The 16,602-nt window shown below is 34.4% G+C and overlaps 1 protein-coding gene across 1 annotated transcript in view; it reads right to left on the bottom strand.

Annotated features, from left to right (window-relative positions):
- Ptprq (protein tyrosine phosphatase receptor type Q) overlaps nucleotides 1–5,581 on the bottom strand; it is a 171,306-nt gene extending 165,725 nt beyond the window's left edge. Inside the window, exons 1-4 of the mRNA XM_069989182.1 lie at nucleotides 5,525–5,581; nucleotides 5,072–5,180; nucleotides 4,190–4,416; nucleotides 848–917 (exon numbers count right to left, since the gene is read on the bottom strand). Coding sequence (XP_069845283.1) covers nucleotides 848–917; nucleotides 4,190–4,416; nucleotides 5,072–5,180; nucleotides 5,525–5,581 — 463 coding nt within the window. The remainder of the gene's footprint in view (nucleotides 1–847; nucleotides 918–4,189; nucleotides 4,417–5,071; nucleotides 5,181–5,524) is intronic.
- Between the last annotated feature and the right edge of the window lie 11,021 nt (nucleotides 5,582–16,602).

Raw genomic sequence — 16,602 nt, 5'->3', positions numbered from 1 at the left:
GGTTTCTGATGGCATAGAGGTAAACTGTAAGAGGAGTCATGGAAAACTTCAAGACTTTCTCTCCTAGTCACCAAAAGACAGGCCATGCTTACACTGGTGGTCATAACTGCATAGAGTGGAATGATAGGATAACCATAAAGATCTCTGTTTTTCAAAACTCTAACTTCACAAAATGCTCACAATGTGATGTCAAAAACTTCAAGGCAGGATACAGACTCAATAGACATGAGCTAAATTTGTTTTCATTAATGAAGTCAATAGATTCATCCCCAGAGGGAAAGCGACTAGCTGCCAAAAGAATGCACCAAAACAGTAATAGAGGTGTTTTACATGATAAACCTGGATAATTTTAACTGTATGGTTTTTAGTCTTAATTTTCAAAGTTTTCTAATTTTTAACAACTTTTGGAATCAGAGAGAATAGTATTCATTTTAATTAACTATCTGAAGAGTAAAAGGAACAGGGTAGCCATGCTCAGAAGAATTTTATTCATCTTAGAGTTGGTGTTCTTTGGATTCCTTTTTTTTTTTTTTTTTGTCGGTCGTGGGGCTTGAACTACTGGGCCTGGTCACTGTCTCTCAGCTCTTCAGCTCAAGGCGAGCACTCTACCACTTGAGCTACAGCGCCACTTCCAGTTTTCTGGTGGTTTATTGGATAGGAGTCTCACGGTCTCTCCTGCCCGGGCTGGCTTTGAACCGCGATCCTCAGATCTCAGCCCCCTGAGTAGCTAGGATTACAGGTGTGAGCCACCAGCGCCAGGCTGTTCTTTGGATTCCATTCCTATTTATTTTAAATAACAAAAACTCACAACTATGTTAACTTAGCATAAACAGTGTAGGGAAATTACCACTTTCTGCAGTTTGGAAAAGAAATGGGTCACTGAAAACTCCAATGCCAGCGCTGTTTTCAGCAGCAACCTAAAAGAGAACAAAAACATTAAATTTTTTGCTCCTGAAATTGAAATAATAACTTTGATATGTCCATATAATATATACTAAAATGCTTTTTCCTCTAAAATTTTAACAACACTCCTAAGGTAGATAGCAATAATAACATTATCCACAAAACAAAATAGGAGATAATCTGCTTAACAATTTGTAGATAAGTAACTTGATTAGAAGAGTCAAAAATATTTGCCTCCAGTCACATGCAAATCATGGTAAAACATGAATTCAGTTGAAGTACTTGTTCCAAAGCTCAACCTTTTCCCTTATATCCACTCATAGAAGAAATTATTATTGTTTTCCTAACAAATATAGGACTTGATATTATGGTTTGGGGTTTAGAATTGATATTCTAAGGGTAAATAAATATTCAGAAGAATGAATTGTAAAAAGTAACTAGACTTGATTAATAATTCAGACTACATAGTCTACATTTAAAGCCATGTAGATTATTTTTGGACCTGAACAATATAGTGAAATAATCTGTACTAGGCAGAGAAAATGCCATAAAGAGAATAAGACCCTCAAGCATTAACAAAATACCATGAATGAAAATTAAACCAATGTTGGTTTAATTGTAATTCTACCAAGTTTCAAGTAACTTACTTGTGCCTACTTAACTCTTCTAAAACACATTTTCATTTTCTTTCAATGGGAATACTGATATACCTATGCAAGAGATTGCTCTGAGGCTAAATGAAATAACATATGTAAAATACTTAGCAGGATCTCCTTGCAGGGCTACTTATATTGAAGATATCATATATACCATACCAAATACCTTTTGTAATTCTGCAATCACTAACATTTATTTGAACACAATAATGATTGATAAAGTGTGAGATAAATCAGATAATAAAAGCTTCCAATATGCCTGAAATAAGAGAATTCAAAGGAAGAAAATTCCAAAGTCCATAAAAATAGATCTAAGCAGAAATATAGTGTTTAAAATTCCCTTCCGTTTAGCATTATATCACATTAAAATGTACTTCTTATTTATTATACCCAGTAATAATTACACCTGTATATGTTCATGTTCATGGAAAATATCTATATTAGGTAATTTTCACATTTAAAAAGGGGTTGTCTTATTTTAGTTGTTGTTTTGGGGTTTTTGTTTGTTTGTTTTTTGGTTTCAGGGCTCTGTTCCTGACCTTTTTGCTCAAGTCTAGTGGTCCACCACTTTGAGCCACAATGCCACTTCTGGTTTTCTAGTTGTTAATTGGAGATAAGTGTCTGACAGACTTTCCTGCTTGCACTGGCTTAAAACCATGATCCTCAGATCTCAGCATCCTGAGTAGCTAGGATTACAGGTGTGAGATACATGTACACATCTAATTTTTAACTTACATTTGTGTATGAAGTAACTATCATACATTTCTTTTGTTTCAACTTCCCCCCAAAAATGTACTTTCTTTTGGGAGAACCCTAATGTTGGTGTATGCTATCCAGTGCTTATTTTTTTCCTTTAAGTCCACAAACAGTTACTTCCAGGAAGGAAAACTGCTGGTCACATCTGTAGACAACTTTCACAGGTTTTCTCTATAGTCAAGTAACTCCAAGGCTTATAGAAAATAGCAAGGAGCCAGAAGATAATCTCTACTATGCCTTGGAAATGTTATGTTTATTCTTTAAGTGTAAATATTCTCATAGATTCATATAAGCTCTTTTTTAGTAATGAAAAAAGAACAATGTTGACAATTGCATATTGAACATTGTAAATGTCTAAGCAATTCTTTGTTTTTAAAATCACATTGAGTCATATTTGTAGTCCACTTTGAGCCATGCCTCTAGCCATTTTTGCTCTGGTTATTTTTTTAAATTAAGTTTTTTATTGTGAAAATATTGTACAAAGGGGTTACAGTTACATGAGCAAGGTAATGAGTGCATTTCTTATCCAGTATTGTTGTCTCTTCCTTTGTTTTCCCCCTACCATCCCTTCCCTTCCACCTCCTCAGCTACACCCCACCACCCCACACTCCCCGGCCCCAGCTAAATTGTAAAGTTCATTTTTCAACATAGCGTCTTGTACATCACATTGTTGTAATGAGTCAATCTGTATCCCTAGTTAAACAATTATTTCCCTTCCACTCCCCAAATTATATCAACATCAAATACAGTGAAAGCAGGGGTTATACCGTGGGGGAGGGACATACAAAGCAACAAAAAAATCACATGGTACCTTATAAATACTAGAAACAATAGCAAGGAAGAAAAAACCATTTGTGTCCCTATCTTGGGGTTCATTTCACTTAACATCATCTTATCTGATCTTTTTTGCTTGTCCCAGAGATAAACTAGTTATTGCAAATAAGGGAAACCATGGGACCTATGTTTCTTTCGGCCTGGCTTACTTCACTGAATATAATTTTTTCCAAGTCTTTTCATTTCCTAACAAATGGGGCAATATCATTCTTTCTGATGGAGACATAGAATTCCATTGTGTATATGCTCTGATTATTTTTAAAATATGGTTTTCCTAATCTTTTGAGGTTCTACTGCCATGATCCTTCTATATACGCTTTCTAACATAGATGGTATGACAGACGTGTACAATTTCACCAGCTTTTTCATTTGAGACAAAGTCTCACAAATTGTTTTGCCTAGGCTGGTTTGGAACTGAGATCCTCTCAATCTCAGTCTTCCACATAGCTATGATGATACACGTGAACCACCATGTCTAGCTTCTGGAATAATTTTTATAAATATTAAAGGCAATAAACAAATACTTGTTTAATTGAACTGAATGGAATTTATTATTCTCAGTAAAATTGGCTCTTCAGAAGTTTTAAAACCATATAATATTTTAATAGTATGCAAATACAACAGGGTTAAGGAAACAAGTAACAAAGCTAACTTTAATTTTAACCAAAAAGTAGAATGTTTAGCATAGGCTATGGCTCAGTGGTGGAGAACTTGCCTAGCATATAGAAGTCAGTGGATTCAATTATTAAGACTTCCAAAATATGGCAGAATTTTCATTCAAAAACTTGTGTTATTTAATTCAAGCTTAATTTATTCTCTGTAAACCACACCAAGGGAAATAGTGCATACATGTTCATATAAATTGAAATGAAGAGAGGCTGAAACATTTCACCCACTTTGAAAATGCCAGGTAGGTGCAAGATAGTGACTCAATCTATCCATCTTCCACTACAGACTGAATTTAGTTTCAAGTTTTGACCCCTCCCTCAATTTGAAAATAGATTAAATACTTTAGTAGGAAGTAGTTGCATCACAATTACCTTAATTTCATAGGTGGTTCCAGGATTAAGATTGGTGAGAAGAACTTCCAGACTGTCTGGTTTTGCTCTCACTTGTGTGTATATTGTCTGCAACCATGGACATACTTCCTTATATTTAACAATGTAAGACAGAATCCTTCCATTCGGGTTTGGCGGTGTGTTCCAAGAAAGAAGAATCCCAGCAGATCCAACTCTTTCTCCTGCTAGGAAGACTGGAGGCCCTGGCTCTATTTTGTAAAATAAAATAATAATTTTTCTTTTTTTGTTAAAAGATCAAATAATTCTTGTATTCCCAAAAAGATCTGAGAAACATATTTACAAAGGCAAATTTTCAAAATTCCTAAAGATGAATGTAAGTTGGTACTCCCCAGTGCTCTGTTACAAAATAAATGAATAAATGAACAAAAAAGGTAGCTTGTAGAATACCAAAAACATTCTTTTATAAGAGTATAAAAAATGGAATGCTGCTAAGTATACATGCCAAATATATTTTGAATGCCAAACCATGTTTTAAAGAAACTTAGTAAAAGCCTTACACATAGGAATTAAGTAAACAAGAAATAGCTTCACAAAGTGGATAATCTTTTCTGAGCAAGTAAACAGTTGAGTTTTTTCTTGGCTTGATATTATTTAAATCTTACAATTAACAGTCTCTCTGAACCCTTTTACAAAAAAAATTAAGAGCAGTTACCTTTGTGCTTTAAAAGCCAGGAAGCTAAAGAACAAGTAGAAAGCAGGGTCCAAAGGGATCACTTTCTTAAGTTTCCATGTGGCTTTAATTATTCTAAACTGTTTTCATACACATTGCCAATACAAGTATTTCTGTTCAATGACAACTAACTCCAAATACTTAATGAAAAGTAATTTAAGTCATATACTTACTTGTTATATTTGTTGCCACTGTCCTAACAGGTGAGCTATATGTTGTAGCAGAAATTGGAGAGATAGTTACCTCATACCGTGTCCCAGGAATAGCATTGGAAACATCAACCTAGAATATCAAGAACAAACAATTACATTAAAACTATTCCTAAAAGACGAACTACAATCATACTTCTATCATTATATAAAAGATGGACATATCACTCCATAATTGCAGTTTAAAATATTATCAAACAAAATTTTTACAAAACATAGTCTTGTTATATAATGGTTTACCAAAGAATTGATAAAATAAAAATAACAACTCACTAAATATTCTATACTATTCAAACCTAAATCAGTAAGTCTGTCTATCCCAGTTCTTTGTTACAAACAACAATTACTTAAGACTTTAAAACATCTCCTACAGCCTGGGCTTAGCCATTGTTTTTTTTAAGAGTACATGTAAAATACCTGTGTCTCTGAAGTTCCAATAAAAGATAAAAGAAAAATAATAAGAAAATCCATCATTATTACATTTTTCAGGCAGTAGAATCACATTGATGGCTCTAAAGAGAAATGTTGCCTGCATTAATGATTTAAAGACAGATCCTCCTGGCAAGTACACAATTAATGAGCCAGGATTACTCAATAGCTCTGCCCTTTCTTTGTTAAACTATTCATGAACTCTTGGATGGCTGGCTGCAGGTTCAGGGTAGAGTTAAAAACAAAAAAAGCATAGGCATTGCTAAGGCAACAGTCCACCAATGTTGAAACTTATACTCATCACTTCAACATCAATGCTTTTGTCTTCATTTTATGCTTTAAAGAGAAATCCCTTCCAGGAGTTCTCATAGCACATAAGTTTCACAAGAACTTTCCTTCTAGGACTTAATAGAAACACAGCAGGCTGGCAAAGTACAATGATGAAAACTATACCTGATATTCTCCACCTCCAAGATCTTTGATAGTAACAAAGCCAGTGTCATGAACAAGATCCACATGATACCCATCCACATGGCCAGAGGGCAGGCTCCAGTGCAAAGAAAAGGAATGTGAAGAAATACTGACGCCTTTAAGCCTCTTCGCTCTTTCCAGTTCTGATATTGAAAAAATTAAGGTTGAAAATAGTTATTCTCTGAAGGTTCAAAAAACAGAAATAAAAATCAACAGTTCTAATACTCAGAGTTCAAAATGATCAAATTGCTAGAAAGCAGTGAGTCCTAAAAATGATCTCTGATTATAAATGGGTATTAAGCAAATACATCTCTAATAATACCTACTTTAGAAATATGATTATAGAAATAATATATCAATTTATGCATTTACTTCAGAGATAGTTCTTACTTCCTAAAATACGTTGGTTTACTAGATGATTTTTGAAAATCTATGCTCTAATTGAAAATATGAATACTTTTAAAGCAAAATAAACTATCCAATTAAATGAATGATTTACCAAAGAAGATAATTGGGAAAACATGACCAAACTCCACCAATTTTGTTCTGTTATTATTATCTTTAAGTAGAGGTTGCCATTTAACAAAGCAGTTTATGAATACATCTTGAACAATGACATCCTTTTCAACATTCTCACCCACCCTTTCCTTACACAACCCTTCCCTTACTCTTCTTAATTCTGTAGGATATACATTGGATTCTTAACTGCCCCTCTTCACCTCTTCATTTGTCCACTCCTATCTTCTTGACCCCAACCCACCTCTTTCCAGTACCCACTTCCTGGTGTTTTATTTTTATTAACTTTGACTTTGCCTTTTAAGGAATTATGCTATTTGAGCTCTTCCTTGAATCTACTATATTTTAGTCAATACATTTTTATACACTTACATACCGCACAACTTATTTTCTTATAAGTTTCTAAGCTAAATCTAGCTTCCACATATAAAGGAAATTATGCATCCTTTGTCACTCTGGTCCTGACTTACTTCATTTAACATAATTTTTTCCAGATCTTTCCACCAAAAATTTTTAAAGGGTGAAAGTTTCTGATGAATATATGGTTGAGGGTGTTCCTTTTTTTTTCTTTAAAAAGATTGGAAAGAAATAAGATTGTTTTGAAATGCAAATACCAATACCATGATCATTTTTATTCTTTTTTTTTCCACCTCTGTTTCTCCTGTTTCCCAACATTCTGTTTATAGTGCCTGTACCTCCTTAAAGGGAGTTTGCCCACATAAAGTTTCTCTGATTGAATGCCAGAAAGTCAGGTTTGCACTTCTGCCTTATCTTTAGTCTGAAGTCCTGACAATATAGGGAGGAAAGAGGTAGATTATAAATCAAAGCCTGAGAAAAATACCTAATGCAAACCCAATTCAACACCAAAAGGAAGGTGACTAGAATTAATCATGATCTTCACTTATCACTTTAAAACTCACCTACCCAAGATAATCATGCTATAATAAATAAAATACACATTTTATAAAAAGCTGATAATGCATATTGCTTATAATAATAATGTATTCAGTCACTTTCTTAGAATTACAGAGGGGGTATTTTGTCTTCTCCCCAATACCAGGATATAAATTGTCTGTTTTTCACTTTGACATTGTTAAAGATACAGACATTTTCTTTATACCCCAGTTTATCCATGTAGTAAGCACAGCAGGTTTTTTCTAAAGTAACTCTTCAGGAATATTACAAACTGCAAATAGAGGTCAAGAAAATAGCCAGTTTGTGTTGTCTCTGAACAATTCCTTGTGTTTTTTGTACACCATCTATGTATGGGCCTAGGTCCTTTATGTTCTCAGTCTTAAGACACAAGAGCTTACTTTTGGTCACAAAGCCCATAAAAAAGTAGACAAAAGTCCACGTAGACTGACAAAGAGAACCAGCTTCTGCTTCCAACTACTAGTTTGCATAAGACCCAATAGGTATTTTCAAGCATCTCAGAAAGTAACAAACATCTATGAAGCCTTAATCAAGAGTCTAAAAAAATATCTAGGATGAGACTGGGGAGAAAAAGGAAGATGTGAGAAGAGAAGGGGCAGTGAATGGGGAATGGAGTGGATACTGGATATACTTTCCTAGACTTTCCTAGACTGTGGTTTAGGGTTGCATACTGCAGGACTCTTGACTGGGAATCAAGCCCTAACAGGAGACGGAAGAAAATGTTTGTCTGGAAACCTGCCAATCAGATTGTGAGTAAAGGCATGGAATTTCTGGGGAAATTAAGTAAAGCCTTTTCCAGTCACATAGATGGACATGTTAAAACTGAAAAGATGGGATAACTAAGGAAGCCAGACTGAATTTTTGGAATCAAGTCAGGAATGAAAACAGAATAATGATGTTGTTGGAGATTCTACATTTTTTTCCTACATGCAATGGGAAAACATATTTGGGCATATGAATGATAAAAAACACTATTATTCTAGTCACTGCCCAAACATTATTAAACTAATTGGTGATGAATTTACAAATCTCATATAAGAAAAAATAAAAGTTCTCTGCTTCATGGACCACTAGATCAGTAGAAATTATCCATATCATTTTGCCCTAATACATTCATACATGTTCCATGTGTGCAAAATATATAATATTTAAATAAAAACATTTGTGTGTAGTTTGGGTTTCAGATTATTTTTTAAAAACTCTGTAGAGTTCCTAATCCATTTAATATACAAATACAATTAACATCATTTGAGTTCTCTTGACTATTATGATCATCCTTAATTGTCAGGCTTTATATTTTAAAATAAAATTTTAACTACCCTGCGCTAAAATACTTTTGGATATTATAAATCCCTAAATAGAAGATTTTATAGCAGATTGTTGGTGACTCATGCCTGTGATCCTACATTTTCAAGAGGCTGAGATCTGAGGACCAAGGTTTGAAACCAGGTCAGAGAAAAAAGTCCATGAGACTCATCTCCAATAAACTACTCAGAAAAAAACTGAAAATGACATTGTTGCTCAAGTAAGTAGAATACTAGCCTTGAGACAAAAACAACTCAGGGACAGTGCCCAGTCCCTGAGTTCAACCCCCAAGACTAGCACACACACATCACACACACATAAGAAAACCAGAATATTTTATGACATTTCCTTACCTATACTGTCTTTCTTCATTACAAATGCATTGCAATATTTGTCTCTAAGTGTCAGCATTTGAAACACATAGTCTACACCAGGAATCAGATTTTCTAGTTTGACTGTGTTCTCATAAACAATTACTTCAGAGAGTTTGTTCTTTCTAGAGGTCATGCAATAGGATATCTAGATAAACAAAGAAATAGCTTGGTCATATCATAGTTTAAAAAGATTACTACAGCACAAATTCTGTATTATACATAAATTGGCATTACAAGGTAGGAGTTGTGATCTGTTCTATTCTCACCAATGAGTAACCAGGCTAGTGAAGTTCACTTGGCAGTAGCTGTGCTAAAAGACCAATAGTTTAAAATTGTTTTAAAGCATATGTGTGTGAGAGAAAGAGAGAAAGAGATAGGTATGAAATGTATATGTATGTGTGTTCATATTTCTCTCTGTATATATAGGGCTGACATTATTATGACATTCTATATCTACACATATATCCTATGTCTATGATATACATATTGGTGTACTGTTGACATTACATATGTTATAAACATACTGATTTATATGTGCATATGTATAGATACGCTGCATAATGAATGAAACTACTTCTTATGGTCATCTAAAATTTTTAAATATTACATATATTTTTGAGATAGCTAATTCTTAAGGATGATACCTTTCACTCACTTTTCCAAGTCTATGCAAGCAAAGAAGGAAATGGGAATCAGTGTAGTTTCATGGAGAATGCCATACTATTGCCCAGAGGGTGAGAAATTGGTGCTTTAGCACTCACCCTGCACTCCAAAAATAAATGAAGAGGCTCATATGTATCATTATTATAAATCAGAGTGCATGCTAACGAATTTAACATGCCCCAATTGGACACAGAGTTAAGGCAACAGACTTCTTTCTCAACCCCTGTGCCTGCTGAAATTGATTTTTTTAAAAAAAGGAAAATAAATAGAGGAAGGAAAACAAAGAAATCTATCTGTAGAATACTTTGTATATCTATCTTTGTTCTGACAATGAATCTAGTCTCCTGTGAGTCAAGTACAACCAAAAGAGTGGTCATATTTGAATATATGACAAACACTAGCCTCTATGCCAGGAGACCTCAGAAGCAAAAGGCAGTAGGATATACCACAAGAAAGAGGTGATAGGATTTTAAGAAGGTCAAGTCAAGGAAGCAAGCATTGGAAATACTCCCCAGGACCCTCCAGAGGATCCAATCATGCACTTCAGGAGAGAGCTGGTGTTTACAGGACTCTTAAACATGTCATTGAAAGTCAGCCAGTGTTAGTCAGAGGCACACTAAAATTCTACAAATATGGATGCCTGGAAGGGATGAGTCACTTCAAACTTGCGTTAAATGTATTAATTAATGTTTGCATAATGTCACATATCATGCTAATTCATTTTTACATAAACCCAGCAAGGTCATCCAATTATCCATTAAGGCTTTGAGCTCATCCTTGCTTTTTAATTCAATAAAAGCTACTTATACCAATTTTTATATTCTTCTTCATTCTATATTTTGTGTTTGTAGAATAGAAAAAATGTGTTTACATGGAAAAATCATACTAATTACATCATTTTATAAGTCATTTAATCTTTACCACACTTTTAAAAACACCGTCATATAGTAAGATTCAAATTTCTTAGGGAGACATGTTTGTCACTGTAAAATAGGAAGAGTACTTTATTAATGACAGAAGATAATCATAAGGTCTAAACCATTTCATTGCTCAGAAAGTCATAAGGTGTAATTAACAATAACCTTGCTCATCTGACATATGGATAAACAGGAAGAGTTATTAGAATGATGAAACTTGTGTAAAAAAGGATAGTAGGGTAAAGTCTGACACATTCACAGAAGAACATGATTTCAATATAGAGCTAAATTAAGAAACAGTGAGGTCATGTTACATCATTAACAAAGATAGAAGAAATATAATATCTCCTGTGATTTAATCATAAAATGATGTAACTACATCTTAATATAAGTCCGCTAATACAAAGCATGCAAAGTACACATCCCTAAGAGAAACCAATTGAAGGAAATGTAATTTGCATTTTATTTCTATGTTCAAAGGATACTTTGGAGACCTGGGATGATTAATTTTAAATGAAGAGAGAAATGATCCCAATTATGCAAGTGCACTTCACTGAGCAACCAGGATACTATTGCCCAGTTCATTAAAATTTAACAAATAATCTCATTGGTTGAGATTCAGATAACCATTAGAGACATAATGTTGTCCATAACAATAATGAGTCCTAAAGATTAATATACTTCCTTAAAATCAGTTTCACTTGATAAAAGATATATAATTCCCAGTCTCTGGAAAACAAATATTCTTATAATAAAAAATCATTGTGTAGTTTTATTTTTGACAACAATTTATTTTATGGCCTCACACTCATGGAAATATCATTCCATTTGAAATTTGACTTGAAATGTTAGAATTAGCACAGATGAATGTAAGAAATGAAGATCTTTTACATGCAGCATTAAAAGTCTCAGATTTTTCTCTATAGAATGCTTATATTGAATATAGGAAATAAACTGTTCTTGAAAGGATAGAATTTTTCACGAATGATTCATTATTCAGGCTGCCTCTGTCTTGAATGACATTTACAAATGACAAATACCAACAAATAGCTCTGACTTTGTGACCTTGCTAGCATATAGTATCCGCTCCTCTTTTCCATGAGTCTGTATTCTACCTGGTATTAAAAGTTCACCTCAGGTTCAATTCTTTCCTAGTAATGAAATTCAGACTTAATATCCTCCTTCCCTATAGCCACCCCTTCATGCTGAGTATGAAGGATTTTATTTACTAATCAAATATTTATTGCCCAAACATTATTTTAAAAACTATGGATGTTGTGGTAAAGATAGAAAAAGCTCAGGTTATAAAAAAAATTACACTTCAGAGTTGGCACCTGATAGCAAGCAACTAAGTAAGTAAATGACACAATGAAAAGTGAATCTGCTTGGCATGTGGTAGATATGTGCTTGGCATGTTTGAAGAACTCAGAAAAGTATGGTTGCACTATAGTGATTTACTGAGTTGGATAGTTAAAGATATCTTCACACGATGTCTTAGAGAGTACAGAAAATATTTTATTTCAAGACCAACGGAAATCCAATATGAAACCTGTATTACATGAACTATTAGAAAGTCTAAAATGGAGACAGAGCCAACAGAGTAAGACGCTGTGATTTGTCAGCTCAGTTGCTGGGTTTGATTGAAAGGACAAGAGGGGTATAGTAGAGATGAGATGTGGACAGATTTAGGGTATGTTTTAATCATGGCCATAATACTAATGAAGCAGCATACAACAAAAGTAGTTGAAAAGGCAATTTAAAAGAGTAGTCTTGTCTATTCCTGAGATAACAGATAATAGAAGAGGGGTAGGGATGTAAGATCAGGTATGACCTTAGAAGCCATGTTAAAGAATCTTTTAGGCACATGAAAATTATTAGTTTATTTTTAAGAAAGAGAACCCTTGTATTTGTGTGGAAAAGAGTAAGAAGTAATTCAAAATAAAATTAAACTTCAACTACAAACTGTAGTTGAAATTTGTATTTACACTCGTTTTGTTATCCTGAGAGTTGACGTGAGGGCTTTACACTTGTTTAGGCGAGTGCTCTATCACTTTAACTACACATCTAGCCCTAGAACTATTTATTAACCATTGATATGCCCTCAACACTCAGTATCATCAGAACACAATGTGGACAGCATGTGAAATATCTGCTCTGATAGAATTTACATGGTACCTTTAATTTTCAACAAAAAAACATTATCTCTCAGCAACTCTTTTGAAAATAATAATAGATTAGAAACAAGGACTTAAATTAGGGTCTGAGATAACACAGTAAGGATGAAATTAGATTTTAAAGAAAAGAATTTGGAGAACATGATCCTTTCATAACCTCATCTCTAAAATTATAAAATTATAGATACTCTTAACATATATATATGTATATGTATATCAGAGTTTCATAACCTAACATAGTTTCACAGCTGGCCCCTGAGGAAAGAGGAAGCTGTAAACCGCAAAAGACGCAATGCTTTATCCAGTTTGCAATAACTTTGAAATCTGCCCCTGTGCAGAACTAAAATGTTGCTCAAGGAAATGGCTCATGGGTTATGGCTTTATATACTGATAATAACAACAAAAGAAGTATAACAAAAGTTCAAAGGAGCTTTCATGAACACTCAGCAAGAAAATATCTTCTACTGCTTCTGTGTCCTAAGAAGCTTCTAGGAAGAAGTAGGGTTTGAGGTGAGTATTCATGGGACAATTTTGGCCATTCCTGAATTTTATCATTAAATACAGATAACAAACGTCATTGACGGCGACCCTTCTGTCCAATATCATAGTCACTTGTGGCACACGGCTGTAAAGTACTGCAATATGTCCAGTCTGAACTGAGATGTGTTTTAAGAATAAGATGGATGCAATGATGAGATGTACAAGTCATTATGTCGAAAAACGAACTTTACCACTTTGGCTGGGGGGTGGGGTAGGAGGGAGATGGAAAGGGATGGGAAGGGGAAACAAAGGAGGAGGCACAATGCTTGATAAGAAATGTACTCCTTACCTTGCCCATGTAATTGTAACCCCTCTGTATGGTATTTTCACAATAAACAAATAAGAAAACAAAAATAAAATATCTCAATTTTATATTGATTACATAGTAGAGTTTTAAAACAATTATGGTAAATTTGAAATAATTATGAGAAGTTAATTTTTGTTATTGCATTTTACTTTTTAATGTTTCTACTAAAAACTAAAATTACTTGTGTCTCATTTTTGATTCATTTTATCATTTGGTTGGAGAGTGTTGGCCTAATATATAAATTTACTCAGTGTTCATAATAACTAGCAATAAGTTGTAAGAAAGTGAATAGCAAATCCTATCAATAATCTCTGTCAATGCTTATTTCAAAGTTCATACTAAACTCTTTTAGATCTTCAACATACAAGGCCATATTTCTTTTCCACTTTACCACTTGGAGTGGTATTTGGAGTAGATTACACCTCCTATTCACTTATGGTTCTGAGAGTCTTCTAAAAGATATAAATCTTACTGCACTCTCAGTGCTTATGAAAACAAAGCCAGGAATTGAATGGTTTCAGAGAATTACCGAGTAGGACAAACATTTTGTTTAAATGATTTTCAGTTTTTACATACCAATCGATGCTCCTTATCTTCTGAACTCTCAGAGTGCTTGGGAAAACAAAATAAGCATTGTTATTTAGTTTTTAAAAAACCTAGAAAATTGGTTATCAGGATTACATGACTATATTACTAAGAGGTTAATTTTTCTAAAAAAGTAATAATAGAGTTGATAGAAGTCAGTAGCTATTAATCTAGAGAAAACATTAGACCTTTATGCTCTGGCACTCTCCAACAGAGATTCCAAGGGAGCTATATGGCATACAGGCCCCATTATATCATAGTCATGGATAACTTTTGGCTGGTTTGGTGTTCTGAGCATCCTGAAGAACCAAGTGAAATTTATATTGAAGAGGGTTGCTGACAGTGCTTGTTGAAGGAAGATTTTGTTTGAGTCCCTCATAAAATCTGTCTTGATGAATCAACTAGATTATGAACATGCAGCACTGTCCTTCTTTGTTATTCTTAGAGGAAAGGAGTTATCTCCTCTTTCAGTGTTTTGGAGTTATTGTTTGAGTAAATACCCTTTAATGTCTGCAGTTCTGGCAGAAGGAACCACTAGGACATGAGACATGTTACTGAAGGAAGAAGTTTGGTGATATATGTTGAATCTATTGAATGAATAGGATTGTTGCTGTCCCCTTAATGATTTAACTCAGTCTGAAAAAAAAATCTCCATTTTTGCCATTCTCTAACCTTAAACTCTATGTACTTAAAGCAGTGTAAAAAATAGAGGCAAAGCTGGGAACAGGTGGCTCACATCTATAATACTAGCTACTCAGAAGGCTGAGATCTGATGATCATGGTTCAAAGCTGGGCAGGAAAGTCCATGAGACCTGACTCTAATAAACCACCAGAAAACCGGAAGTGACGCTGTAGCTCAAGTGGTAGAGCACTAGTCTTGAGTTGAAGAGCTGAGGGACAGTGTCTAGGCCCAGAGTTCAAGCCCTAAGACCGACCAAAAAAAAGCCAGAAGTAATGCTGTGGCTCAAGTGGTAGAGCACTCAACTTTAGCAAAAGAAGCTCAAGGACAGCACCCAAGTCCAGAGTTTAAGCACTAGGACTGGCAAAAATAAAAATAAAAAAAAGGAAACAAGTGCCACATTTTATTTGACTAGATCTGGAATGCATGTCTATTCCAATCTGGAATACATTCCCTCCCTTGAGAATTTAGGGAGAAATTTCTTTTCTCTATGTCTGCTGATACACCACGATGTACCACCACATGTGCTTGGAAGCTCTGTATGACATTCTTTTTGTTAAAATACCATTCAGAGGGGTTACAATTACATGGGCAAGGTAATGAGTGCATTTCTTATCAAGCATTGTTGCCTCCTCCTTTGTTTCCCCTTCCCATCCCTTCCCATCTCTCCTCCTGTTGCCCTCCCCACCCCCGCCAAAGTTTTAAAGTTCATTTTCGACACAGCATCTTGTACATCTCATTGCTGCAATGGGTCCACCTGTATCCCTATTTAAACAATTTGTTTCTTCTCTTCCCCTCCACAAATTATACCAACATTAAATACAGTGAAAACAGGGTTATATCAAAACCACATTGAGATACTACCTCACCCCAGTTAGAATGGCTATAATCAAGAACTCTAATAACAACAGATGCTGGAGGGGATGTGGAAAGAAGGGAACCCTACTGCATTATTGTTGTGAGTGTAAACTTGTTCAACCACTTTTGAAAGCAGTATGGAGGTTCCTCAGATCACTCCACATTGAGCTCCCCCAAGACCCAGCAATCCCACTTTGGGGCATTTACCCAAACGATCACAAACAAGACCATGCTAAAGCTACCAGCACAACTATGTTTATTGCAGCATTATTCACCATAGCTAAGATAGGGAACCCAGATGTCCCTCAGTAGATGAATGGATCAAGAAAATGTGGTATGTATACACAATGGAATTCTATGCCTCCATCAGAAAGAATGACACTGCCCCATTTGTTAGGAAATGGAAAGACTTGGAAAAAATTATATGAAGTTAAGTAAGTCAGGCCCAAAGAAACATAGGTCCCATGGTTTCCCTTATTTGCAATAACTAATACATGTCTGAGACAAGCAGAAATGGTCAGATAAGTTGATGTTAAGCAAAACGAACCCCAAGATAAGGACTCAAATGTTTTTTTCTTTCTTGCTATTGTCTCTAACATATTTATAAGATATTTCTTTGTTTCTTTGTATGACATTCTTCTACTCATAGTTTGGATTGTTCAGTAGAGGAGGTTGGTCTTTAAGAAAAAACTTTTGTAAATGAGCAGGAGACAAAAGAAGAGGGACAAAAGGAAAATTTGCTCG

The sequence above is a fragment of the Dipodomys merriami genome, unplaced genomic scaffold (assembly GCF_024711535.1).
Source record: "Dipodomys merriami isolate MVZ:Mamm:240054 unplaced genomic scaffold, mDipMer1.0.p SCAF_10, whole genome shotgun sequence".
Classification (NCBI taxonomy): domain Eukaryota; kingdom Metazoa; phylum Chordata; class Mammalia; order Rodentia; family Heteromyidae; genus Dipodomys; species Dipodomys merriami.
Note: the sequence above shows the minus strand (reverse complement) of the source record. Positions and strands in the feature narration are given on the sequence as shown.